Consider the following 27,086-nt stretch of genomic DNA (forward strand, 5'->3'; position numbering starts at 1 on the left):
TATCTGCCTCTCCTTTGGAGCCCTTTGGAGCAGCTCCTGCTGGCAGCAGGTCCCACATGGAGCCTGCTGGTGCTGGTTGTGCAAGGCTCTGTACAGAGCCAGGCACAGATAATGTGAGCACACACTCCTTAGGGATTTATTTAGGTGTGTGTTATCCCCTTGTTGTGTAAGACTCACCAGGTTATCAAAAAAAGCACATTTGATCTCACAAAGGTATTAAGTGTTGAGGGCACCAGAACAAAAGCGCCCTTATGGCCAGGAGTGGCCGTGGAGGTGTCCCAGCACAGGGGTTTTTTGGAGGAAACACCGTTTGCTGGGAAGGAGCTGGCAGCTGCAGGATGGGTGGGACAAGCCTCAGGAACCACTTCTCGAGGTTCCTTGAGCACTAAAGGAGACAAAAATCTCCTGGCACTATTCCAAAGCCTGTCCATGCACTTGCTGGAAACTTAAAAAATTCCCCCTGATCCGGTAGCGTGTGTGTGCCAGCCTGTGTGGAAGTGTCAGCAGGGGTTTCTGTGGAAGAGGCTGATTTCCCAGCACAGCTCTCAGGTCAGTGCAGCCTCACGTGCTGCAGCCACAGAGCCCCAGACACTTTTTCCTTCCCTTTTGCCCTGGGCTCTTGGGTAACAGTGCCTGGTACTGGCTGTCCATTGCTGCTCAATGCTTTTCCCTGGTTTATGAGTCCTTATTTATAGTGGAATACATGAAACTCACAAATGGTGCTTTACACCCTCAATCCACCAGCCAGCTTTGAAAATTTAAACACCTTTATACTGTCCTGCAGCACCATCACTGTGTGGGTTAAAGCAAAGCTGCCCAAGGCCTGACTTGAAATTCAGGATAAGCTCAGGAAGAGAAAAAGTTCAAGGCACTGTGAGTTTGGAGGGAAGTCACAGAGCCTCTGTTTTACCCCCAAACCTTATGATATATTCTGGTGAGCCAAGAAAAAACACAGGAATAAATCCAACAATAGTGGGAATGAAGGTGAGTAATTCTAGTTTATATTTAGTGGCTAGTCTGAAAAATCAGAAAAGAGGTTGTTATAGCAAAATGAAAACCCTTTTCTGAAAATCCATTCATTTAACATGAAAGTTCAAGGAGGTTTTGTGTAGTGATATCCTTTTGAGGTTCTGGTTATTTTTATCATTATAAGGTTAAAATGGGCCATTTTAATAAGAAAGGCCAGTGTGAGTCACTGATGTAATTTCAGCCTTAGTTTGCACAACTCACCTCAGGGTGAGGTGGGCTCAGTTTGGGCTGTAAAGGAGAAAAGGAAAGGAGTTTTGAGTGATGAGGGCCACCAGTACCACTCTGTAAGACAGGAACCAGTGGATTTTTGGGATTGCCACCCTCATTCCAGCGCCAGTGACCAGCCAGGAAAGGGAGAGGAGCTGCCTGTGGAAGGGGAAGATGCTCGTGAGCAAACCTCCCCCTCCAAAGCGAGCCTGGAGTAGTTTTGTTTATGCAATTAGAGTTCCAGCTGTGGGAAGGAGCAAGCTCTGTGCGGTAGCCGGAGGTGCCGCAGGTTTTCGGGGCAGAAGGGGCTCCCGAGCCGGGCGGGGCAGGAGCAGTGCAGAGGATGCTCGAGCCGCAGCTCCCGCCCCGCTCCGCCTGCCAGCCCAGCAGAAACACAGTAAACAAGGCAAAAGCACCAAGCCCTCTGAAAAAACTGGAAAGTAACTTAAACAGGAAAAGAAATGAGAAAATGCGGTGTCTTTTGCCATTTCTGGTCTGACCGGGCTCTGACTCCCCCCGCCCCTGAGCACGGCTGTGTGCGAGCGGTGGAGCCCGGCTGGGCTTGGAGCTGTCACTGTCATTGTCACTGTCACTCGCAGTGTCCCTCTCGCTGTCCCTGCAGGCTGAGGATGGTGGAGCTGACGCTCCCCAGGGTGTCCTGCAGCCTGGCATGGGCATTTACCTCAACCCTCAATGGCAAGAGGTGAGCCGGGCTGGGGCTGGGGTTGTTCACTGGCATTAAAATCAGACTCCTGAGAGGGTGAGTGATGCAGGTGTCCTCCCCTGCTGGCATGAGCCACCTCGCCATCGGGTTCTGCCAACTCCAACCCACACCCTGTGAATGGCCAATGTATGAGGGCATTTCCCTGTTCCCTGCCACCATCCCTGCAGGTGACAGCCACCCACTGGCCATGTCACAGGGCCGGTGCTGCTGGTCTCTGTGCACCCCTCACACAGCCACAGGGAGTGATGTGCTCTCCCAGAGACCTCGGGGCACAATTCTGTCCCATGTGCCACCTTCAGAAGTTATTTTAGTGGACATGGTGTGCGGGTCTTCTGAGACGTGAGCACGTAGTGTAGGAACCACTCAGCCTGAGATTTTCTCTGCTCATTTAAGGAGACTATACACTAGCAGATAAAAGGCAGCAATAAATTTCCCATCGGCTATTTTGGGATGCAAATTACAGTTATCTCATGCAAAATCCAAGCAGAAACGATTCACTCTGCTGCTGCAATTGCCTTGCTCCGGGAGGTCTGTGCTCCACGCTATTCACGGGGAATTGTTTAACAAGACCCATTTACTTTGCAGCAGGTTGTTTTCATGGTGCTCCTTTATTTTTCCACAGCCTGCTCCCAATTGCAGATAATTTATTGGCAAGTGTCCTGAACAGACTGCTTCCTAATCTGGTAAGTCGGAAAAATAAAACATTCTGAGGTGGAGCAATGAGTCTGAAAAGATGTGGTGCAGCTCCCTGAGGCATTGCTGGTGCCTGGAGCAGAAGCAGAGCCACTGTCCCAGGGCTGCTGCATCCACCCAGTACTTTGGGATTAGTGGGAGACACATTCCATGTCTCCATCAGCTTCCTTCCTTCCTTCCTTCCTTCCTTCCTTCCTTCCTTCCTTCCTTCCTTCCTTCCTTCCTTCCTTCCTTCCTTCCTTCCTTCCTTCCTTCCTTCCTTCCTTCCTTCCTTCCTTCCTTCCTTCCTTCCTTCCTTCCTTCCTTCCTTCCTTCCTTCCTTCCTTCCTTCCTTCCTTCCTTCCTTCCTTCCTTCCTTCCTTCCTTCCTTCCTTCCTTCCTTCCTTCCTTCCTTCCTTCCTTCCTTCCTTCCTTCCTTCCTTCCTTCCTTCCTTCCTTCCTTCCTTCCTTCCTTCCTTCCTTCCTTCCTTCCTTCCTTCCTTCCTTCCTTCCTTCCTTCCTTCCTTCCTTCCTTCCTTCCTCCCTTCCTTCCTTCCTTCCTCCCTTCCTTCCTTCCTCCCTCCCTTCCTCCCTCCCTCCCTCCCTTCCTCCCTCCCTTCCTCCCTCCCTCCCTCCCTCCCTCCCTCCCTCCCTCCCTCCCTCCCTCCCTCCCTCCCTCCCTCCCTCCCTCCCTCCCTCCCTCCCTCCCTCCCTCCCTCCCTCCCTCCCTCCTTTCCTCCCTCCCTCCTGAAAGCTCCAAGGTGTTTCTAGCCATCCCCCCCGGGCTCCTGGGTGTCCCCCCATCTTTGAGGAAGGTGTCCAGACCCAGAGCTGGTGGAGTCACCAGCAGGGCTCCCATTCCAGGTGCCCAGTTCTCCCACACCCCAGGGAAAGCCTGGCAGAGCCAAGCAGGGCTGTGTGTCCTTCCCTGGCTCTGAATGTGGGCTCTCACCGACCTTTCCCAACTCTTGCAGCTCTGCCCAGTGCTTGACATCGCCCTGGGACTCGTCAGTGGCCAGCTGGGAGTCCTGAACTGGGAGCACACAGTGAGTCCCACGTCCTGTCCCTCCTTGTGTCACCCACTCCTGCTGAGTGAGGACTGGGACACCTTTCCCTCCTCTGCTCCACCCTGGCCCCAGATCTGCCAGGAGCAGGGATCCCCAGGAGTTCTCTGCCCAGAGCCACCTGAAAGCCAGGCTCTTCTGGATGAAAAGGAATTTCAGGTAGGGGAAGGGGATTTGCAGCTGAGTCCAACAAGGAATCGCTGGCTCCCTCCTCTGCCCCCAGCACCGGTGCCTCTGGATTTGCTGGGCAGCATCCGGTACACCATGTCCAGCCTTCCCCTGGCCACTGGCCAGTTCTCAAGGTGGACTTGAATGTGAGTCCTGCATCTTCTCCTTCCATCTGTGCACAGGGCTTGGGATATTTCCCTTAGGTTCATCAAGGTCTCCTTCAGCCATGTACAGCTGGGCAGGGGGCTGTGGAAGCTGGCAGAGGGCCTGGCTTCATTCCTTGTTCTCCCCTCTGTCATGGGAGAGGACAGCAGGGTTTAGGTTTCACAAACTTTTGGAGAAGGAAGTGTCACGGGCCCTGACTTGGTGAGGCCGTGCGTGCAGCCATTTCACAGCGAGGGAACATGAAGCTGACCGTAAAGGCAAATATTGCAAACATTTTGACTTGTGTTTCCTTCCCCTGTGACTCCAGACTGTCATTGGGCATCTGGCTGGAGGCCTGGCAGACTCCACTTCCCCTGGGAAAGCCAGAGACTGTCCCCAGTCCCCCACGGGTCCCCATGCCAGCCCTGCCACCCACACCGGACACCAGCTCCTCCCTCTGGGCCTCTTGATGAACTTCTCCAGATGAGATACATTGTGTTTTGGACTCTTTTGTGGGTGCTCGGAAGGGTGTGGGTGTACTTTGCATTCTTGTGCTCAGGTTCAATACAGTCCAGCCCTCTCTGCAGCCACAGCAGGTGTTCAAGCCTGTGGGGATGGCCAGCTCTGGTGAAACCCCTGGGCTCAGGACAGACCTCAGGTGGGAGAGCTGCAGCCCCCTCTGTCCACCCCCAGCTCAGGGGGTGCAGAGCTCTGCCAGCAAATGCTGTCTCAGACCCAAACATGTCAGACTCTTCAGGGCCTGGGCCCAAAGCTGTGGGGTACCTTGTTCATGTTGAGCACCATCACACACCCTCACTTGCCCTGGGCTTCACTGGGGCTTTGTTCTGGGAGCACTTAGGGACCTGGGGGGGAAGATCACTCAGCAGTGCCCATGAACTCTGCATGAACCACATGAAACTTCTGCTAATTTAAGGCTCTAAAGCCACCCATTGCTCATGAGATGAGAGGGAGTAGCTGGGGCAGCTGCAGCATCACTGCTTGTGAGCCTGTCCTGCCCTGGTCCAGCCCAGATCCACCCTGAAACACACATGAACATCAGAATTAGATTTTTCTTCATCTTTTATGTTCCTTTCCCCTCTATTTATTTCCCTGTTTTCTTTTATCTTTTGTCTCTCAAGCCTCCTTTAAACTGTGGAGATCTTTCTTGGACACACAGCCTGCTCCTGCTTGCCTCTGGGGCACAGGCAGTTTTCTCAGAGCAGAGGGTGTGCCACAAACCCACACTCTCTTTCATTTCTTTTGCAATTTGTGAGGTTTCTGTATTTAATTAACTCGTTGGGAAGTAATTACTCACCTCTCACTGTCCTTGGACTCATTCTGCTCCATATGATGGTGCAGAACTCTCCTGAACCAGCCCTGGAACACTCCCCAGAGCTGGTGGGCACCACACCCAGGGTGAGGGGTGAGCTCTGGGCTGGCTGGATGCTGCTGGCCACAGCAACGTGTGGTGTTCAGGGTCAGGCTGGTGCAGGGGTCACACTTCACAGCCAGCAAAAGAGAACTGTCCCTGCTCCATCCTCTCCTTGGCTTTCCTCATTCCTGCAGCTTGGGTATATAAAAGCAGCTGCCAGCAGCTGTGACCATGGGGAGCTCCACCTCGACATCAAAGGGTCCAGGTAAGTGGCACTGAAGGACCGTGGCCACCGTGCCGGCTCCATCAGGCGACCTACAGCACAGCCTAACTCAGCTTGAAAAGCAGGAATTTTAATGATGCTTCCCTTTGATTTCTGTAGCAGCATTTAATCATTTATGAAAATTAATTTTTAAAGCTAGCAGAGCTCTTGCTTGTTAAATTCCACATTTATTCCTGTTGTTGTTAAGTTTGTGATAATGACTAAGCTGGCAGAAAGGACTGGGAATTTTTTCATGATCTTGGTGACCAGATTTCAGAGCAATTTTCAGCTCTCCAGACCTCATCTCAGCTGGTGTAAAATAAGTGTTTATCTGCAAAGCCAGACATGCCTTTTGCTTGTGCAAGATGCTCGGCTCACTGAAATGTGTGTGACCGAGGAGCAGCACCCTGGTAGATATTGTTAATAACTGCAGAGATAGGTGCCTGCATGGTCACGTATTCTTTCTAAGAGCTCTTCTAAGAGCCCTGACATCCATTTTGGTACCCTTTTGCAATGCTGCACACGTCTTTCAGAGCCCCTCCAACAAATCCCACTGATTTTATTTGACACGATTTTCAATAGAAGCTGCTCGAGCCTCTCTCCTTCTCCCCTGTTCAATAATCGCAGCTACAGGAGCTGTGCATCATTACGTGCTGATCAAAGGGAAAATGTAAAAGACAGTCGAGTGAATTAAAGTCTAATTTAATTGTGCCGAGAACTGTCATAGAGGGATTTTTTTTTAAAGTATCTGGAAGAGATAAAGAAGTTGTTCAGTCTGACCTAAATAATGTTATTTCTCAGTGCTGAACCTCTGCAATCTGCACCCTGTACATTGTTTTTCTCGGAAGGGACAAGCTGAGGTGTCTGTCCAGGACACTGGCTGTCCATGAAAATGTTCCTAGAGCTGGGACCCCTGGCAGTGCTGCAGAGAGACCATTTTCTCATTTCTTTGCAAACACCTTTCTGTGCATAAACAAACACTCCCCAGCCTGCATTGTCACCCTGAGAAGCCCAGCTCGGGCAGGAACAGAAGGTCCTTGAAAGTACTTTCTTTTAGCTGGGGGCAGATCAAACACAGGAAAAACGGACTCTTTTTCACAGCTTGAGTGGAACAAGATGAGAAAAACAAACAACCTGCCCACGGGAAAGTGAGTCTGATTCCGGCCGTGCTTTGAGCTTTAATAACACAGGGTGCTCTTCACAGCGGGCAGAAGGACACGACTGTGACACTCGTCATTTTTTATTCAGCTGAGCCCCTGTGAGTGTTCCTCTTTCAGGGCCATTTCAGAGTGGTTGGAAGCCATCCGTCTCTCTCAGTACAAGGTCCTCCTGCCTCATCTCCATCCCTCTTCCTCTCTTAAAATGGCATTTTTACTTCCCTGCAGTGTCAGGTAGGCAGCTCTGCAGTGGGGGAGCCCGGTCAGGCACGGAGACATCGATGGCTCTGGAGCAGAGTGGCACTGGGCTTCAGCTGCTCCCTGATAAGCAGAAATAGCAACAGGGGCTGCAGGTCTGGGCTGACCTCCTGGGATGAGGGGCCATGGGATATGGGGGCTGTATGTCCAGGAGGAATCTCCCCACCACCCCAGGGCAGTGCACATGAAGGATGGAGAGCAGGACCAGTGCTGGGCTGTCAGTGCCCACGTGGAACTGATGCTCGGGCTGATGTGGGTCTTTCCACAGGTGCTGTGCCAGGACATGCCTCCCTTCTGGTGTCTCATCTTCCTCGGGGGCCTCCTGCCCCCCTCCCAGGGCCTCCTCAACCTGCTGAACCCAGCACAAGCCAGTGGTGGTGAGTTCAGATAGTTTCTGTGTTTCCAGGGGAGAGTCATGGCACAGTCCTGTGCCATTTTAGGCTCATGGCCATGTCCCTCTGCTCATCAGGGAGCTGCCTCCTGGCAGGTCCATCTCCATGGGGAGCCCAGCTTTGTTCAAGGATGCTCAGAGGTCCCTGTGAGACCTCACCAGCAGAGCACCCTAACATGGCCAAACCAACCTTCCCTGTCAATGAAATCCTCCCAAGACTGGAAGTCCAGTCAGTAACCGGGACTCCCTTGGTGCAGGCCTGCTTGGGACTGGTCTCATCGCTGGAAATGGTGGCTTGCCTGGCACAGGTGCTCTTGGTGGGCTGCTTGGCACTGGCCTCCTGGCCAAAGGAAGTCCAAGTGGAGCAGAAAGTGGAGGTCTCCTTGGTGCAGGAAATGAACCCAGTGGAGCTGGGGCCCTTGGCACAGGCCTCCTAGGTGAGGAAACCTGGCACAGGGTAGGCTTGGGAGGGGAGGGCTTCTGGGTGGTGAAGGACAGGAGAGTAATGGAGTTCTGGCTGTTGCAGGAGGACAACCTGGCAGCAGTGGGCTGCTTGGCACGGGCATCCTCGGTGGGAAAGGACTTGGCACAGGTGTCCTCGGCGAGAAAGGCCTTGCAACAAGCCTCCTTGGTGGGGAAGGACTTGGCACAAGCCTCCTTGGTGGGGAAGGACTTGGCACAGGCCTCCTTGGTGGGGAAGGACTTGGAAATGGTCTCCTCAGCAGTGGTCTCCTCGGCAATGGCCTCCTTGGCAATAACAGCCTTCTTGGAGAGACAGGTCTGCTTGGCACAGGGCTGCTTGGAAAAGGAGGTCTCCTAGGCAATGGAAGTCTGCTTGGACTCGATGGTCTTCTGGGTGGAGCAGGAGGACTTCTGGGTGCAGGAGGACTGTTGGGTGGTGGACCCTCCCAGAAGATGACACGCTATGCCTGGTGAGTCAGAAGCCCCTTGGTGGGGCTCACTGCAGGGTGACCCATAAAATCCAGGGGATCAGACCCTCTCTCTCATACAAACCACCAGCCCTGGGCTTGCAGCTCACATGAGCATCTGTGACAGGGGAAATTCCAGCCAGAAATGGGAAAAGTCTTACCCATGGGAGTGGTGTGACACTGCCATGGGCAGCCAGGGAATCTCCACCTGTGGAGATGGCTGAGACTCATAGAGCATAAGACAGCCTTGAGAAACCTGACCATGCTGAGAGATTGGCTGTTTGCAAGTAGGAACTGGTCCTTCCCCATCTTCACTGTTACATGGGAATATCCACAGGTCAAAATGATGAGCAGGAAAAGATGGGACTGTAGGATCTGCTTCTGCTGATCCTGCCATCTCAAGGTGGGTTTGCCTTGGTGTCAATCCCCAGGCTGAAGGTGCTGAACCTCGAGAACGCCCGAGTGTCATGGAAGGTCCTTCGTGGGACTGAGCTTGTGCTGAACCTGTACTCGAAGCTGGTGCTCCGCTTTCCAGGGTGAGTGAGGCTGGAGAGTGAGGCCACAGGGACCTGAGGGCACTGGGGAGGATGGGACACTCCTGAGTGCTGGACAAACATCCCCAAACATTGAGCAAGAGGCTGGTGAAGAAAGCTGTGCTGCTGACTCTCTCTGGAACCATTTCCAGCTGTCCTCACTCCACGGACACTCACCATCCTTGGAAGAGTTAAAAAAACATGTGGATATGGCTCTTGAGGACATGGTTAATCAAACATGAAGGTGAAGCTGTGTTTCAATTGGACTTCTTGATCTTAGAGGTCTTTTCCAACCTGAACAATTCTATGGGTCTGTGATCAGGACAGGGGGCCTGAGAGAAGTCCCATAACTGAAGCACTCTCCCAGCTGAGGCTGTGCTCATGGTTCCACTGCTCTCCTGTGCTGCTTTCCCTTCCTCCGTATCCTTCCACCCCACTTCCTTTCTTCCAGGATTTTTCAGTTTCTGAGTGGATCCTCAGTAGAAGCAAACATCACATCCCACATTGCCCTGACCCAGGACTCCCCCGGTGACCTCAAGTTGGTGCTTAAGGATTGCAACAACCTCCTTGGTGGCTTCAAAGTCAGCATGAGGAAGGGGTGAGCATGGGGGTCAGCTCCTGCAAGCTGGCAGTGGGGCAGAACTTTAGTCTCAAATCTAGGCACGGATTGACAGCATAAAAAGCAGATTTTGGGATTCAGATAACAAAGCCCTGAGCATCTGTAATTCCTGCTGAAGCCTGGGGGAGCTCTGGGCTTGCAGCATCTCTTATCAGAGGAGAGGAGAGGGCTCCTCTACAGAGGAGCTCAGTTTTGAACCAAGCAGAGGGGCTCAGATTTTCTCGATGCCAAGTCCTGGGTTTTGACAACTTCCCCGGTAATTTTTTGTCTGTCTTTTCCCTCCCCAGGCTCCTCACCAATCTGGTGAGCGGCTTGCTGAACAAGTCTCTTAAGTCCCTTGTCCCTGCGCTGGTGAGTGTCTGAATATTCTTTGCTGTGAAGCTGCATTTCAGCTGCAGTCAGTGCTCCTGGCACAACTGCCTGGTAGATTTACACACACACACAGAATCACAGAACAGTTTGGATTGGAAAGGACCTCAAAGGTTAGTTACTTCCAGTCCCCCTGCCCTTGGCAGGGACAATATATATATATATAGAGATATATAGATATCTATATATAGATAAATAGAGATATATATATAGTGTATATATATATGTATACACACATACATACACAATATGTATTTTTATATGCACAGATACATGCCTGCAGCCCATAAGTGAGTTACACAAAATTGCTTGATCTTCCTTACAGTCAGAATTTATTTGTTGGGAGTAATTTCAATTTCATCATGCGATGTTACAGGGTAGTTTATACTCAGCTGTTCCCCGTGGGGGTGAGCAGAAGCAACAGAGCCATTTAGAGCAAAGTGGCCTTTTAGAGGATCTTTTACCTGGTTCAGAAAAATCTGTGCCATTTTGAGAAGGGGGCTGAACAAATCATATAGCTCTTTTTCCATGGAAGAACTATGCTCTAGGATGAAATCAGGATGTTTGTCCCATCCTGATTTAAATCTGTGAAGCTCAGGTGGTGCTGGGGAATGTGCTGCTGCACCCCCAGTGTTCTCACTGAGACTGTGCCACTTGTTGCCATTTCAGCTCTGCCCATTAGTGAACATCTGGGTCAGCATCATCAACATTAATCTGCAATTCCTCAACCGTAAGTCATTAAATTTTCTTTCTTATATTAAGTTTTAGAATGACACTCGGGGTTTGTGTGCCTGGCCACCTCCATGGGCAGCAGATGTTCTCAGGAGAGCTGGGGCTATGGAAGCAGGGGTCTCCACATGGAGCAGGAGCAGCTTTTCTCCGCTGGCAAAGCTGTTGTGGCTGGCACAGTCCTGTCTCTCCACCACTGCCAGTCACCACAGTCCTGCCCTTCTTACAGGTGTTTTTCTAACCAGGGCTAGACCCAAGCTGCTGCCAAGAGTTGGCTATGCCAGGACACCCAGGTGCAGCCCCACAGTGACAGAGGGTTTCCCCTCCCCAGCTCTGTTCATGTCAAACCTCACACACAATTGCTGCTTCACTGAAAGCAGAACTGTCCATCTCCATTTATCCCCAACATTTCCCTTGTGATGGGATCTGCACCTGGGATCTCCAGGGCAGCAGCTTTCATGAGAACATTTGAACCCCAGGGAGTCTGAGATCCATAGGATGGACAAGGAGATTTTCCTCCTTGCTGAGCAGGACAATGCTCTCCCAGCCTCTGCCAGATGCTCTGGGTGGGCACAGGGCTCCAGCAGGCTCAGTGACCCACAGGCAGCTCTGCCCTGATGGCCTCTCCCTCTCCACAGGCGTCATCTCCTTTGGGCTTCTGGGGAAAATCTACTCTGCCCTCTCCAAACTGCCAGTGACAGCTGGGCACTATGTGGAGCTGGATCTGCAGGTAGAGCCATGTCCCACCCCATTTTCCATCCTGTGTCCCCACACTGCTGCCCTCCCTCCACATTCACGTGCTCTAACGCCTCCTTGTTCTTTGCAGAATTCCCCATTCCCAAGCACCTTCATCGACTGGCTCCTTCAGAGTAAGTGCAGCCCCAGTGCTGCCATGGGGATCCCCACCGGTGTCTGGGAGCCAGAACGGGGCAGCTGCAATGGGGGACACAGTCCTGGGTGGTGGCCAGGTGTGGGGAGGGTTCTCATTGCTCTGATCCTCAGTCCCTGTCCCTGGTCCTCAGAGACAGCCCCCAGCTCAGATGTGAGCAGCTTTGCCCCTGTGCAGTGGCAGGTCTGGCATACAGTAGCGAGAGAGTCTGTGCGCTCTACTTGTGCCCTGCCCAGCCCTGGAAAAGTCACTTCACCTCTTATAAAAGGATTTAATAATATTTGCTTAATAAGAGTGAATAATGGTCCTCAGGATGCTGCGAGGATTAATTAATATTTGCAGAGGTGATTGGAAGAGCTTTCAGCTTCATATGCATGGAAAGTTAATATATAGGGAAGGGAAGGAAGAGTTGGAAGTCTTCCCAGCTTCCCCAGAGCCGTATTCCTGAGGGCACTAAATCATCTCTGCCCATAAAGCTGGAGGCTCTCATCAGGCACTGCTGAGTCCAGCCCTGTGGTGGGGGATGCCAGGGGACTGTCAGGCTTTGGGGACTCTTTGGGGACCTGGAGGAGGGAATGCAATGACCTGGGTGTCTCTCCCCAGCCGCAGGTGTCAATCCCGGGATCAGTCCATAGCTGCAAGATTGGCAACTCCCTGGGGTAAGGAGGATTTGCTGCCTGGGGACCTGGCTCAGAGCTCTGCTGCCGATTGTGCCGGTGCCAGGACCTGGGCTGGGTGAGGAGAGTCCTGACCCTGCTACCTGGCAGTGGGAGGTGACAGGGGTAGCACAGGGCTGCCTAAAATCTCAACTCTGGTATCTCTCCAGGTCCCCTGCAGGCGATTCCCAAGGAGAAGGAGGGAAGGGAGGAAAACAACTCAGTAGGTGGAGAATAGACATGAAAATGAAGAAACCAAACCAAGAAAAGACTCTTTCTTCTGCTCTACATTTCAGCCTTCTCAGATTTTGGTGTCTCTGTCCAGCCTGGAGTTATCTGTGCCAATGATAATCTGTGCCAACAGTGAGCAATGTCGATAATTAGCCATATTGATAATTAGCTATGTCAATGATCAGTCATGTTGATGATGAGCCATGTTGATGACACTGAGACTGTGGAGACAGGAGCCCCAGGTCTTGCCTGTGTTCCTCCTGGCTCTCATGGCCACAAACCACTTGCTATGGTACTCACTGATGAAGGGATGACCTTGATGTCCTGGTTTTTCCTCATGCCCACCCCAGCTTCACTTGGACTGGGGTTTAGGCCAGGTAATGGCTCAGCACAGAGGGGACATTCCAAGTGCTGGATGAAGTCAGGCAGGGGTTTGGTCCCCTCTGGAATTTCATGAGTTTGCACCAACTGCACAAATCCTTCTGAGAAGGGAAGAGAGAAAAGGGACGAATTCAATGAGCTGTAAACACTTTGTCTTTGCTCTGCTTCTTGATTGGCTTGCCATTTCAAAAGGGAATTTTGCTGTTTCCAGTGATTTCATACTGTTAAAAAGAGGCAAAAAAAGCCCCCAGCCTAATCCAGGCACACACTCAGCCTATTTGTTCCCAAACAGCGACGCTTTGAACTGATCAGAGTGAACGCTATCCTGCCTTGTAATCTCCAAGTGGATTTGGATGTGCTGCATTGTGGGTGAGGTGGATTTGAGGCAGATTCACACCCTTCTGTTACTCCTTACAATAAAAATGATTTTTCTTCATCTGCATTCAGCACGTGACTTGGTTCCTTTCCAAACTGCCAAAGGATTTTTGCATTTGCAAGGGTTTTGTTATTTATCTCTCCCATCAGCTACAGGAGTAACTCACATGTGAGGAATATTGAATAGGTGAGTCTGCTGGAAAGGCGGGGAACCACAGGGGCTGCAGACCCAGAGCCAGGCCTGAATGGAGCCCAAACCCTGCCCAGGCTGCTGGACCCCCACTCTCACAGTTTAAAGTAGCTACAGAAATGTGGTCAATGTGGCAAATAAATATTCCCCTCATTTGTATTTATGCAGATTTATTCTGCCCCTGTCCCTGAGCTGCTGGTTCTTTCAGTGTGTATTCCTGCTCCTGCCTGTTGCCAGTGAGCTGGGAGCTGTTTGACATGAACAAACACATCCCTGCTGCCCCAGGGAGACAGCTCCCTCCCAGGCTGGGACCCCCCAGGACCCCAGGGAGAGCAGTGGCAGTAGCCAGCAAGCTCTTGGGCACAGGAGCTCACTCCTGGCTGCACTGGCATCAGACCTCATCCCCCACAGGGCTGGCTGTGCCACAGCCCTGGAGCAGAACAGCTGGGTGGTGAGAGATGCCCAAGCCCTGCAGCCTCCAGATCCACTGGCCCAGCACCACGTGCCACCAACCATTTCCACGTGTCCACATTGGCTCTGCTGGGCATTCCTGGTGGGCAGCACCTGCACCCTTCTCTGCCTCTGTCTGGTGTGGGTCCCTCTGGTCCCCCCAGGGCCACACCCAACAGGTACAGGGGAGTCCTGGTGCTGTTAGCTGAGAGTTTGCAGCCAGCATCCTCCTGGTGCCACGCTGCCAGGACTCCTGCTCACGTCTTCTGGGTGGCTAAATGATCCCCTGAAAAACTTGGAGGTTCTCACTGCTCTTTTCCCAAGGTACTGGTGTTGCTGATGTGTCACCAGTGCCACAGGACCGCAGCCCAGCCTCTCCTGCTGCTCCTTTACTCCCTTTACCTCACCTTCACCATACCCTGAGCAGCCAATGCCACCCCTGCCCTGCCAATTAATGGCAGAGGTAACAAGGCTAATGAGATGTGGGCACTGGGCACCTCGCTCTGGCTGCAGTAACACCCACACGCTGGGGGCTCTGCCAGTGGATCTTGGTGCTGATGATCTGTGTGTGTTCAGAGCACAAAGGGCAGATGCCAGGTGCCCTCTGATGACAGTGGCAGAGCTCTGTGGTCAGAGGGGAAGGACAGGATGGGTGGCAGTGCCTTGGCCCGAGCTATTGAATCCGTAACGCCTCATTGGGCACCTTCAGTTTCCAGTTCCTAAGGAAACCAAAGGAGGAGGATGAAGGAACGTGCCAAGCTCCATTCTAGGCTCACTTGCTGTGAATGATTGCAGAAAGAGATGTAAATATTCCCTCAGCAATCCTAGAGCCAAAATGCCAAACCACAAACCTCTCCAGGTGGCACGGTGCCATTGGGCTGGGTCCCACCTCCACTGCCACAGGGGCAGGGGTGGGCACAGGTCCCCTGTGAGCCCTGTGGGGACAGCAGCAGCACCTGCACTGGTCTGACCCACCAAGAGTAATAAAAACAGTGCCATGGAGGATGTCCCTGCTGCCAGCACCACCCAGCCCCAGTGTGCCAGGACAGGTGACTCTGAAACAGCTCAGATTGCCAGCTCTGGCTGTGGGGGCACTGATGGGTTTTTTCCTGAGGTTGCTCTCACCCTGCTGGGTTCTGCACCCAACAACACCTGTCTGCTGTGCAGAGAATCCCAGGGATACTGTCAGCATTGCTACTGCTCCTGCCAGGCTCTGGCTGCTGAGCATGGGATAGGGAAAGCTTTTCCACCAACTGTATAAAGGGTTTTCAAAATGGAGTTTGGAAAAGAAATTGTGGGAAGAATCTTTCCTTTAATGAAATGTCAGAATGTTTCCCTCTTTTAAAGGGAAACTGGTTTTGGAATTGCCTCCTGTTTGGTTCTGATAGCTTTAACCAAAGCCTCCTATTCTTTTTAAACTTCCTGTAATTAAATTACAGAAAGATGACATTAAAAAAAAAAAGGGGGGAAGAAGAAACAGATTAAAAGACACTAAATATGCAAAAGAGAATGGAGTACCTTGTTTAGTCTCAAAACCCCATAATCAGCCTGACCAAAAGTGAATTTAATTTCTGTTCCCCCCTCACTGCCCTCATGGATGCAGGAATGGGAGGAGGACAATCCTTTCTGGCTGTTCATTTTCACAGCAGTGTGCTGAATATTAATCACCCTCAAACCCTCTGCTGGAGGCGCTGCAGCCGCTCTCTAATTCCTACCTGGGAGCCACAGCTGGGGTGGGCGAGGGATCCCGCGGTGACCTGGCTCTGTAGTGGCAAACACAGCCCCAGAAGTGTCCCTGAACACCCTGACAGCTCCCTTTGACATGCCACTGTGCATCAGGCTGCTGTCATCCCGGGGTTTGCTCTCCAGGAATTAGACGCCTTTCTCCTCCTCCTTAATGCAAGAAGTAAATGTAGGGCAGTGAGGTTGAGATTTGGGTGTTTTCAGCACTGATGGACTTTGCTTTTGCCACTTTTGAAGACATAATAAGAAATGTCCCTGTGCTGACAGTCCTGCCTGTCCCCAGGCTGGCCACCCTGCCTGTCCCCAGGCTGGCAGTACTTCCAGCTCCATGTTCCTGGTGGCAGTGGCAGCTGCCCCAGACTGGCTGCTGGGGAAGGTGGCTCAGACCCAGCAGGAACAGGGACCCTGGGCAAGGGCCCCCTTGAAATAATGTGAAAAAATTCCCTTTCACATTTCCTAGTGGAGGTTCTGCTGAAGGGGAAGAGCCCCTGCCAGGCACATGAAGCACAGAAAGTAGTCCTCTGTTTCTCACAGATACAGCTGTCCAAAGGAATTGCAGCACCTTCGCCTCATGGGAGGCATTTTAATTACTCTATTGACTCGTGCTCCTGAGAGCCCCAGGCGTGTCAGAGCTCAGGCTGGGATCAGAGGGATGCAGAGAGACAGGGAGGGAATGCATGACCATCCCTGACAGCCCTAGTGCAGTCCCACTGCCACCCCATCACAGTCCCAGTGCCCTGCTCCACACACCAAGTGGTGCTGGTCCATTCCACGCTGTTTCTGACTAGCATCAGACCATCTTCACGTCTCTGATCTGTGTCTGACTCTTAAATAACTCAGCAGCAGGGAAAAAAAATACTTGAAAAAATATCTGGAAGATACAGAGCCATTAATGAAAAACATCAGAAAATAGATATCAAGTAATGACACCGTGATGAGAGCTTATTTATAGGAAAGGCTAAAGATAAAACTAATTTAAACCTGATGAGACAAGACATCTCATCTTCAGGAGAATGAGAAGTCAATAGTTGTCTGTCAGTAAAGGAAATAAATTGCTCACAAGGGAGGAGGCAAAGCCACAGGACTGCAGGGCCCCAGAGAGCAGCAGTGCTTGTGACAGGCTGTGAGATACCCTCTGAATTCACAAACCCCCAAACGCGGAGCTGCCACTCACCACCGGTGCCTCTGTCATTGCCATGCAGGTCACAGCCCAGCAGTGCTCCGGGAAGGCGCACGGACACGGAGGGACGCTGGGAACAGACAATGCCAACCTGGGGGGGCTGCAGAGCAGCTTGGGGCTGCTCTGGGGGTGCAACAAGCAATGGCAATGGACAGCTCGTTGCATTTCCAGCACAGCACAGAGTTCACCATCGACTGCAGAGGAGCCTGTAGGAGCAGCTGTACCTGCCCTGCCAGAACCCAACCACTGCCAGTTTTAGAAAAGAGTGAACTGAAGATAGAACTGGTTTCAGAAGTGGAAAATAGTTTTGAAAGTTCTTTATGTTGCATTAAATCCCAAAGCTCTGTGCAAAGAGCTGGCTTCAGAAATGGTGATGAAAAGCTGCTGAAGGAAAACTCCCTGGACCCCCAGCCCACAGCAGTCCCAGAGCAGGAAGGAGGAGGAGGCCTGGGGGAATGGGCTGGCAGGCACATGGAGCCTGTCTGCTGGAGTGAAAACCCCTGAGAAAAGAGGAGGAAAGCATTTTCCCTGGCAAGCCTGGCAGGCTGCTGGCATCACTGAGAGGCAGTACCTTGTCACCTGCCACCCCCTCAGCAGAGCAAGGCTCCAGCTGACCTAAAGCAAACTGTGCTTACAGGCTTCCATCAGGGAAAACATCCATCCTTCCCTCCACCAGCACCATGACATGCAGAGGGAAAACAGACTGCAGAGCTCGAGGGGTTCTGGGGCAGCACATGATACACCATGGCCAGGTCTGGCACTGGGAAAAAGACTGACTGTTCTGCCCATGCTGCTTCAAAAGTCTTGGAGAAGGGAAGAAGTTTGGGCAGGTGAGAATAGGCAATGATGGGCATCAATTTTGAGGCTGTCCTTAGTTCAATAAAAGCCAGCGCTGAGCAGGGAACAGGGCCTGTGAGTGCCGGCTGCTGGTGTCTGTCCCTCCAGTCCCTGAGCACAGCCAAGACTTGAGGACAAACAAGTTTGTTCTCTGATGGGGGTCTGGGGAACAAATGGGCTCTTGTTCTCCCTGACAGCGACCTTTCTGCCAGGTGAAGCTATTTGTGTGTTCGGGTGATGTCCAGCCTCGCCCACACACCCTGCCAGCAGAGAGAAAAGCGCAGGCTGTGTGTTACGAAATTCCGGTGTTAGGAGACACCCTCAGGGCACGGCTGCTGTTGGAAAGTAAATGTCATCCCAGCACTTCAGGTCTGTTCTGGGAAACCTGAGCTGCCAAACGCCTCCTTAGGTGTTTGCCCATGGGCGTAACTGGGGCACGACTGACTGGAAGGGCACTACTTGGACCTGCAGAAGGCACAGGTGTACATCAGGGAGATGGCAGGTTCAGGGCTCTCATCCCTGCTCAGGGTGGGAACTGAAACGTGCAAGAAAGAACACGAGGTACGAGTTCAGCTTTCCCAACAGCTGGGTTTAGGCAGCAAACCTGACAAGCGACACAGAACCTGCATCCCACCTCCAGGCCTCAAGGAAAATAACACATTCCTTCTTCCACACAGTGCCAAAGGACTGACACAGCCTCCAAGGTCACCGTAAGCACTTCCTAATGGATGCTTTGCTGCCTTAAAACCTCGGTCTTCATTCCGGAGGCCTATAAAAACTAAGGAGGCGAAGCAAATGGTGAGTGCTATGGCTCCCCCGGGAGCCCGTGCAGTGAGCATTATCACCTCCTCATCAAAATGTAAAACCCAGCTCTCCTCCTCATTAGTCTCCTGCTCTTAAAATAATGATTGTAAAACGGCCACAGCTGGCCTCAAAGCAGGATGGAGGGGGGAGGACACACTGTGGTCTCCATTTCCCACTTGGAATAGGCGTTCTTGGGGAGATCAAAATGAGCAGGGAAAGGTGGGTGTCAGTCCTTTCCAGGGTGCTCTGGCTTGAGTCCTGGTCCCAGGATTCATGGGGCTCATGAGCTGAAAGATTTAGTTAAATCTGGCCACTGCCCAGTGGGCTTGATAAGGCAAGCATGTTGGCCTCAGCGCCCATCACCTCTGAGGGCTGTTGCTTACACATGCTGCTGCTTCCTTTGGGATTTCATCCCAATCTGCTGCTTCTTCCTGAATCCCCCCTGGACCACAGGCTCACCCTCACTGGGCAGCACAGGTTCAGGCCATGGTTTGTGAATTTGGGCCAAAGACACTTTCCCATGTGGAAGCAGGAGGGCAGAGCAGCCCTGTGCACCTCAGAGCCCTCATGGACTGTGCTGACTGTGCAGATTCACTTCTAGCAGAAGGGACTCAGCTCTGAGATAATAAGCAAAATGTATTTGTTTCTTGAAGCCTAATGAATATTCAGTGAACCATGCTGTTTTCAAAGAGATACAATTATAGCCCAGAAAGAACTGAGCAGGAGAGGAGGTTTATTTTAAAATTCTGCAAATTCACGTTGTGACTGCCCTGCTACCAGCTGTTCCTTCAAAACTGGTCACTGGCTAGAGCCTTTTCCAAGGATTTATTTTAATGACATTATTATCTGCATGAAAAGGGGTGATCCTTTCTCACATCTCAGTTTACTCACAAGTGCAGGTCACAGGTCCTTGTTTGAATTTCACAGAGCAGGCTGGAATGTGACACTGTGAAGCCAGGGTCAGCTGCAGGCTGATGAAAACAAGGAACTGTCAGATGCACTTCAAGAACTTTCTGACCATTTAAATCAATACAACCCCTTCTCTTATTAAGCAAAGGGAAGGACACCCATAGATGTTTGGATTACAAAACTGCACCCCAGGTTTTAAGAGGCCAGAGATGACCCTCAACTAGCAATCATCTCTCCCCATGGACCCCCAGGCCTGGAAACAAGGAAATCTCCTCCAAAGATCCAATCCTCCCCAGTACCAGGGCAAGGCTGCATTCCTTCAGCCCCAGAGACAACAGATTCACTGGTGCACGTTAAACACCATTTTTCATTCCACAGTCCAGTGCCACATTCCAACACACAAGCAAAGTTTGGAGGGGGAGGTTTGCTCCCCTTTCGAAGCATTTTGCCAATATTTGGAAATAATTAATCAATCTTCTGTTCTTTCAGCTCTTTCTACCCTCAGACGGTACTTCTGCCATTCTCCAGCAGCTCCTGGGGCTGTTTTGTAGGTACTACCAGCTTTTGCAGCTCCTAAATTCAGCTGAGTTTCTTCCTGGGAAGAAACTGCTCTGCACATCCATCTTTCAGGCTGGGCTGTGCCAGAGGATGTGACCACAGAGGACAGACCCGAAGCACTGTAAGGGTGTAACAAGCCTCAAGGCAAGTCAAAATACACAATCTCACAGTACTTGGATTTTAAAAGTTCACATGCAGCTTTGAACCTTTTTGAAAGTTCACACATCCCTTTGAACCTGCACACATCCATGAGGGGTAAGATGGCACCAAAGCATAAATATATATGTATTTTATTATTTCACAAATAAATTTTAATATACATATATATCTCCCTGGTTCTACCATCTCTCCACCTGACCACACTTCCTTGTTTCTTCATGGAGAATATGTGTTGCTTCCATGCAGGGGCAGCAGGGATCCCTCAGTGAGAAGCAGCAGCACGGGATAGGGTGGTCCTGCAGAGCGGAACTCCCCGCAGGGTCTGTGAGCTGGCAGAGGTTACCTGAAAGAAACAGCAAGGGTCCTCAGGCACAGAAAGGCTGGGGAATATCTATTCTAATTTCAGGCTCTTCTAGCAGCAGCTGCCCTAGAGAACAGCACTGTGCAAGGAAATGAGCACTGCAGGTAGGTCACCTTCACCATCACATAGTCCCCTGGCTGGGCTCTGCCTGGAGCCCTGCACTCGGCAGCATCCTCCAGCTCGGCGTCGGGGAAGATCACCTTGATGTTGCCGTCGTTCCTCCCACACAGCTCCGAGGCAGAGCGTTTGCTGGGCTGGAAAGAGGATAGGGAACATTACCTGCATGGCAATTGCTCTGATTCACTGCTGGGCTTTATTGCCTCAGGAATTAATTGAGCACTATTGATGGTATTAAACCCACATTAACCAAGCCCTGGAACAGAGCACTGTGGCCAGAGCTGATGGGTGACACTCACACACCAAAGCACAAATTCTCTGCTTGGCCAGAGATGCATCCCTAACTGATCCCATCCTCTGTGCTCAGTGCTCTGGGAAAGTCAGGCTATCTGCTTTAAGTGTGAAGAAATGGTCTTGGAAGTCCTGGGATTACAAGGGGAAAGTGAGAAGGGAAGCCAGAAGTGGTGACTGCTGTGCACAGCCTCAGAGCCAGCAAGAAAGGAGGAGGACAATTCCATTCCAGGCCCACTCACCCCTTCCACCAGCACCAGCTGGGCCTGTCCCACCAGCGCTGCGTTGGCCCTCGCAGCCTCCTCCCGGAAGGTGGCAATGAGCTGCTCCAGCCGCCGCTTCTTCACATCTGTGGGGACATCATCCTGCAGCCGGTGATGCGCCCGCGTCTTCTGCACACACAGAGCCAGTGCAGCCCCTCAGCACCCAGCCTGACCCCAGAGCCTTGTCTGACCCCAGCCAGCTCCATTTCCAGCAACAGCTTCCCACATTCCAATAGCATTTCAGTTTGTATCACAAAGGAACTATTCCAGTGCCAGCCACATCCTCGTGCTCCTCACATCTTTCTTCTCCACCTTTTAGGCAGAAGGTCTGATGCAGGGCACTGAGTATCAGTGGCTGTGAAACAGTTTTGCAGCTCCTGTGTGGGATGTGCCTGTCTGTCCACAGGCAACAGATTCTACTACTTCTAATCTATGCACTGAATGGTGATCCAAATCCCTTTGCTTCCTTATGTTTCCCAATCCTCTGTCCTCTTCCCCAACAGTATCATACACTCTGGAGAGCATTCTAATGGAGACTTTCCAACTACCCTCTCTTCTCAAAAATTCACCACTTCCCTCCAGACTTGACTGACAGACCCCTATAGCTGGGCTCCAGCCCAGCTCCATCAGCACATTCCTCATCAGCAAATAATGTATTTGCAGCTTCTGCTGAAACAGTTTCTTCCCTGCAATGACCCTGGAACATCCGCAGAGCCAGGTCACTGAGCAGTTACCAACCCTGACACTCCTACAGAGAAGCTGGAAGCTGCCCAGACACAACAACAGCCCTTGCAGAAGCACATACCCTACAAGTGCTGCCTGGGACAAACAACATCTACCAGTATGCTAAGTCTTTGTGTATGATTTTCAACGACCTTTTAAAAAATGTGTTATTGTGAGAAACAGCCCTGAGGAGTTTAGGGGACACACCCAGAGATAACTTCAGCCTTCAGTCTTCTCCACCAGGGCCTGCACTCACCTGTCTCATGCTGTAAGCAAACAGGAAGCCGATGTTGTAGCGGACTTCCCGCAGCAAGGACAACGTCTGCTGGTGATCCTCCTCTGTCTCTCCGCAGAACCCAGTGATGAAATCACTGCTCAAGCTCACTCCTGTAACAGACACACAGCTGTACACTTCTCTCACTGAAGATGGGAATTCTGCTCTCAGGAAAGGACAGTGTGATGCAGCTGTGCAGAATTCAGACCAAACCAAAGGAACACACACCTGGAATAGAGTCACGCACGTGGTGCACGAGCTCTAAATATGCTTCTCTTGTGTATCTGAAATGAACAGCACATGGACTTGCTAACTGGAAACCCACAACATCAGTGAGGAGAAACCAGCAGCCCAAATCAGAGGGCAGGACACAGGGCTCTTTGTGGGGTGACCCACCCTCGCCGCATCGCCTCCAGGACTCGTGTGCTCCCACTCTGGGCTGGGAGGTGCAGCTGTTTGCAGATGTTGTGTCGCTCCTGGATGAGCTGCAGGACCTGTGGTAAGTGATCAGGAGATGTCTCAGACAGCTTAACTGTAACAGGGTGCCAAGAGAAGAGTCTTCCCTGGGTAAAATCCAACATACTGTAAACCAGTAAACTGGGGCCAGCTTTAGCCCCAGCATCCAACTCCCAGGACCTGCTGTTCCCAGTTTGGGAACCCACATTCTCTTTGTTTGGGAAGGCAGTACAGCCCATACCTCACATTTCAGAGCTGCCTCTCTGCCTGCAAGCAGAGCCAAGGTGTTTATTCTACACTTGCCTCATCAGGAAAATCCTTAGGGTGTGGAGAGGTGAAACGGATCCTCATTTCTGGATCAATCCTAGAGACCTGGTCCAGCAGGTGTGAGAAGCGCAAACCTCCCTGTTTGGCTTTGTAGACTGTGCTAAAGCCACGGCTGAGGCCTGGGGCAGCCAGTGACTGAAACTGCACCTCAGACAGGTCTCGAAAGCTGTTGACATTCTGACCCAATAGGGTCACTTCTTTCACTCCCTACAAAATAAAGAGAAAAGAAATCTAACCTGGGCAGAATGGCTGAGCTGCAAAGGTGGCCATGGTTTTACTCCAAGGAGTTTCCAACAGAAGCCCTCCCTCCCTTGTGTCATGGAGTATTACAAGGGGAATCAAAAAGCCACCACAACCTCATCTCTGTAGATAAAGGCAGTGACAGTGGTTACAAGTACCACTGAAAACACTGTTACCACCCTTCCTCCCATGGTTTGGGACAGGCAGGAGGAGGCTCTGCCTCACCTGATCCGACAGCATCCTCACTTCCTGCAGGATGGAGGCGATGGGGCGGCTCCTTTCCCGGCCTCGGGTGAAGGGCACGATGCAGTAAGTGCACATGTTGTCACAGCCCCGCATGATGGACCTGCCGAGAGGTAAAGCACGGGTCACACCCCGCTCCTCCAGAACCATCCATGCTGCACCCTGCCCAGGATGAGCCCAGCAGTGCTGCCTGCAGCCAGCTCCACACACAGACCATCCACACTGCATTCAGCTTGCCCTGAGCTAACACCTGACTTTTCATGCACATTTCCAAGAAAGCTGGAAAGAACTAATGAGGCACAGACTGCCACTGCAGCCTGGCACTGATCAAAGATCCTTCTACGTCCCACTCCTGCAGAGAGCAATACTGTTCTTCCATATGCAATGGCCACACTGAGCAGAGTCTGATTCATGTCTGACAATGTTATCACTAAATCTAAACAATCAGAAGTTATAATGTGTAGAGGATTAGAAGAATAAACAGCAGAACCTGGGGCACAGCACCACAGAAGGCAGGGGATGTGAGAGGTATGGACTTCAGGAAGGGACAGCAGCACAGAAATCACTCAATCAGCATCAGGCTGAGAGTCGGCATTCCCAAAAGAGAGGGAGAGAAGTCCACAACAGCCTGAGCTCAGGGCACATTCTCCAGGGCTCAGTCACACAGCAAAGCAGCAGCAAATACACACACACACAATCTGGGAGACTCAATGCAGCCAGACACTGCATCTCCTGGGCAGCTGCTGTCACTGGCACATCTGCTCTGCACAGCAGATTTCCAAACTGGAGCTGCAAAAACAAGCACTGGGAAAAGGTACTCACACAAATGCTGTCGTGCCACCTGCACTAGTCTGGACAGGCAGAATGTCAGCATAAGTCTCATCTAGGGACAGCAGGACATTGGCAGCTTGCTGGCCAGACTCTGCCACTGCCAGCAGCCGGGGAAGATCACGGTAGGCATCAGGGCCAGCCACGACATCAACCAGCTTCTCCCTGTGCAGAATCTCCTCCTTAAGCCTCTCGGCCATGCATCCTGCCAACAAAGGAGAAGGGTCCTCATGAGGCAGGGCCTGCCCTCCGTTACTCCTGCAGCCCTTCCCAGCTGCTTTCACCCCAGGGAAGGGCAGGTGCTGCCAGTGGGATACAGGAGACCCAGCACGGCCGTACCCAGGATCCCGATGCGGAGCGGAGCACGAGCCTGCGGCCGCCGGGCCTTCAGCGCCTTGAGGTGCTGCAGACGGTTCCAGATGGCCTGCTCGGCCTTCTCCCTGGGGAGCCAGGACAAAGGGTATTCCAGCTCTTGAGCACAGCCCCAGCCTTAAGCGGCCCAAGCCCTTTGTGAGGAGAATTCAGCTACAGGCAGGGAATCCAATGGCACCTGAAAGTGCCGTTTGTGGTGGGGGGATTATGTCTTGACTTTATCTTATCTGCTATCACTTTGCTTGCCTGAGAGCATCCCCACTACAGAAACACCGCAGGGACTAAGCTCTTGGGGAGAAAAACTGCCTTGGCCACAGTACAAGGTACCCTGCAAGTGACAATGAGCATTTGGTGTCTTCTGCATTCATAAAAACCAAGAATATTCCCTTTATATCAAGTTGCTCCTAAACATATTTCTCACATTTTTAAAGTACAGACAGTGTACTAGAGAATCACTTCATGAGAAGACAGAATATTTAAAAATAAAATCATTAATTGTGTGGGTCTCTCACTGCCAATGGCATATATACACAACTTACACTACCAAAGAACTTTTCACTGCCCAGATAAGCCATTCATAACCCAATTAATGTTGTAAATTAATTAATATCCAGCCCTACTCTCAGTTAAACAGCCATTTTCTCGCCTGCACACTCCCTCATACAACACCTTTACTGCCTTGTTTTCAAATGGTAATTCCTTAAAAACTGTCCCAAACCAGTGACAAACATTTCCTTACCTCACAGAACAGGTGACAAGAAGAACCACATCTGCCTAAATCAAAAGCAACAAAAAGAGAAGAATCTGTAAAAGCCAAACAATAAGTTCTCATGCCCTGCCCAGAAAACCTGAAGAGGTAGACTATAAAACTCACTTAACTCAGGGAAAAAGACCTGTCTGAGTACACGGCAGGTTTCAATAAACAGAGTTGCAAGAAAGAAACAGAAGACAAGCAGAGTCTTCACTAAATAGTAGAAGTAACCTCAAAGATGAGACAGGAGGATCCCGCTGTGTCAAATCCCTCTCCAACTGAGCCCAGTAGTTTAAAGAAAAAAGACAACCCACAGCTTTCTACCGCACTTGTTAAGTAGTTTCCTTCACTGCACAGAACTCAGACCGCAAAACTCGTAACATCTCACAGGGTTGCACTCCAGAGAAAAGCTGGGACTTGCAGGCACAGCCAGGGCATGAGGGTTGTGCTCCAGGAGAGCTGCCAAGGTGCTTCCTTACCTCATCCAGCTCCTTTGTCCTGGCATAGCCATTCTTCTGCAGGATGGCCCAGGCGATCTCAGTGTCACTGACATTCATCTGGCAGCCGTAGGTCTCCAGGTACACTGCAACAAAGGGTGTGTGACACAGGAGCCTGCTCAGCTCTCATCTACCACCTGTCCTATCCCCTGCTCTATGGGAAAAAGCCTTCAATCCCACCACTGGAGTCAGGGAAGCAGCGCAAAAGCTGCCTGCACCTGCAGCCCACAGAGAATAAACCAAAGGACAGACTCTGGGAAACCTGTGTGTTCTGCAGCACAGCAGGGCTGGGCCGTGACTGCAGAGTAGCAGCAGCTGAGTCCTTACTGAGACACAATACTCATGGCCACGAAAACCATCCCTGCCATGGCACCAGAGCCCCACAGGGGCTGCCACAGCCCCACTGACAGCCCAGCACACACCGCGAGTAGGTACCAGAGCAATCTGCTCTCTGCTCAGCTCCATGGTGGAAGAACACACAGGACTTTGCAGCCAAGGACTAAACTCCTTTCAGTGTCAAAACCCGCTCAGGGCCCCAAAAACTCTCAAACAACCCATTTCCCCCACTCTGCTCCAGCAGTGAAGCACCACTGTCTGCACCGGCTGCCCTTGACCCGGCAGAGAGGCTACAGCAGCGGGGTTCTGCTGAGCCAAACAGCTCCTGCCCCGAAGACCCACAGACCTTTCGGGCTCCCGGGAGTAGAGCCCGGCTCAGGCGGCAGCTCCGGTGACGGCGCCGAGTGCCCCGCAGCAGCTGCCCTCAGGAAGTGCTGCAGGTCGGGCCCCGGGGGCAGCGCGACGCCGCGCCCCAGCGGCCGCTGTCCCGGCCCGCAGCGCGCTCTGCGGGCGGCCCCGGAGCGGGGGGCGGCCCGAGGCGGGCGGAGCAGCCCCGCCGCCCGCAGCGCTCGGGCCCCGGGCAGCATGGCCGCGTCTGGGGGATGCTTTGGGGGACGGACAGACCGGCCGGGACGGGGCGGCCCCGCCGTGCGCCGACAAAGTGGCCCCGCCGCTGCCTCCGCCCCTCGGCGCCGCGTTCCGCCCCTCTCACGTTCCGGGCTCGCCCCGCGGCTGGGCGGCGCCGCCGCGGCAATCACAAAATCACAGAATTAATTCAGTTGGAAAAGACCTCGAAGACCATCGAATTCAACTTGTGACCAGGATCATCATGTCAACTACAGCAGGGCACTGAGCGCCATGTCCAGTCTTCCCTTAAATACCTTCAGGGACCGTGACTCCACCACCTCCCTGGGCAGCCCATTCCAAGATCTAATGAGCCCTTCTGTGAAAGAATTTTTCCTAATATCTAACCTAAAAGTCCCCTGGTGCAGCATGTCCCCTTGTCCTATTGCTGTGT

General features: G+C 52.1%; 2 protein-coding genes across 9 annotated transcripts; one reads left to right on the forward strand and one right to left on the reverse strand.

Moving 5' to 3' along the window:
• The first annotated feature begins 839 nt into the window (after positions 1–839).
• LOC111938149 (uncharacterized) lies at positions 840–13,226 on the forward strand. 8 transcript variants are annotated; one of them, XM_086853397.1, is made up of 14 exons: positions 840–984; positions 2,583–2,643; positions 3,607–3,678; positions 7,326–7,434; positions 7,706–7,885; positions 7,975–8,380; positions 8,809–8,913; positions 9,362–9,508; positions 9,817–9,880; positions 10,568–10,628; positions 11,266–11,357; positions 11,454–11,496; positions 12,120–12,175; positions 12,343–13,226. In XM_086853397.1, the coding sequence occupies exons 4-13, from the start codon at positions 7,341–7,343 to the stop codon at positions 12,149–12,151; spliced, it is 1,224 nt and encodes a 407-aa protein (XP_086709523.1). In that variant the 5' UTR covers positions 840–984; positions 2,583–2,643; positions 3,607–3,678; positions 7,326–7,340; the 3' UTR covers positions 12,152–12,175; positions 12,343–13,226. The 8 variants fall into 8 exon arrangements, with proteins under 8 accessions (XP_086709523.1, XP_086709517.1, XP_023795541.2 ...); XM_086853391.1 differs by lacking the exon at positions 840–984 and adding an exon at positions 1,614–1,939; XM_023939773.2 differs by lacking the exon at positions 840–984 and adding an exon at positions 2,161–2,488.
• Positions 13,227–20,104: 6,878 nt separating this feature from the next.
• Positions 20,105–26,670, reverse strand: CDK5RAP1 (CDK5RAP1 mitochondrial tRNA methylthiotransferase). Its single transcript, XM_086853399.1, has 13 exons — positions 26,415–26,670; positions 25,715–25,818; positions 25,224–25,258; positions 24,452–24,552; positions 24,107–24,317; positions 23,267–23,387; positions 22,778–23,008; positions 22,415–22,512; positions 22,247–22,302; positions 22,001–22,131; positions 21,001–21,150; positions 20,464–20,604; positions 20,105–20,332 (listed from the first exon to the last, which is right to left on the reverse strand). The coding sequence occupies exons 1-13, from the start codon at positions 26,653–26,655 to the stop codon at positions 20,252–20,254; spliced, it is 1,701 nt and encodes a 566-aa protein (XP_086709525.1). The 5' UTR covers positions 26,656–26,670; the 3' UTR covers positions 20,105–20,251.
• Between the last annotated feature and the right edge of the window lie 416 nt (positions 26,671–27,086).

This window comes from Cyanistes caeruleus, chromosome 16 (genome assembly GCF_971803275.1).
Source record: "Cyanistes caeruleus chromosome 16, bCyaCae1.hap1.1, whole genome shotgun sequence".
NCBI lineage: Eukaryota > Metazoa > Chordata > Aves > Passeriformes > Paridae > Cyanistes > Cyanistes caeruleus.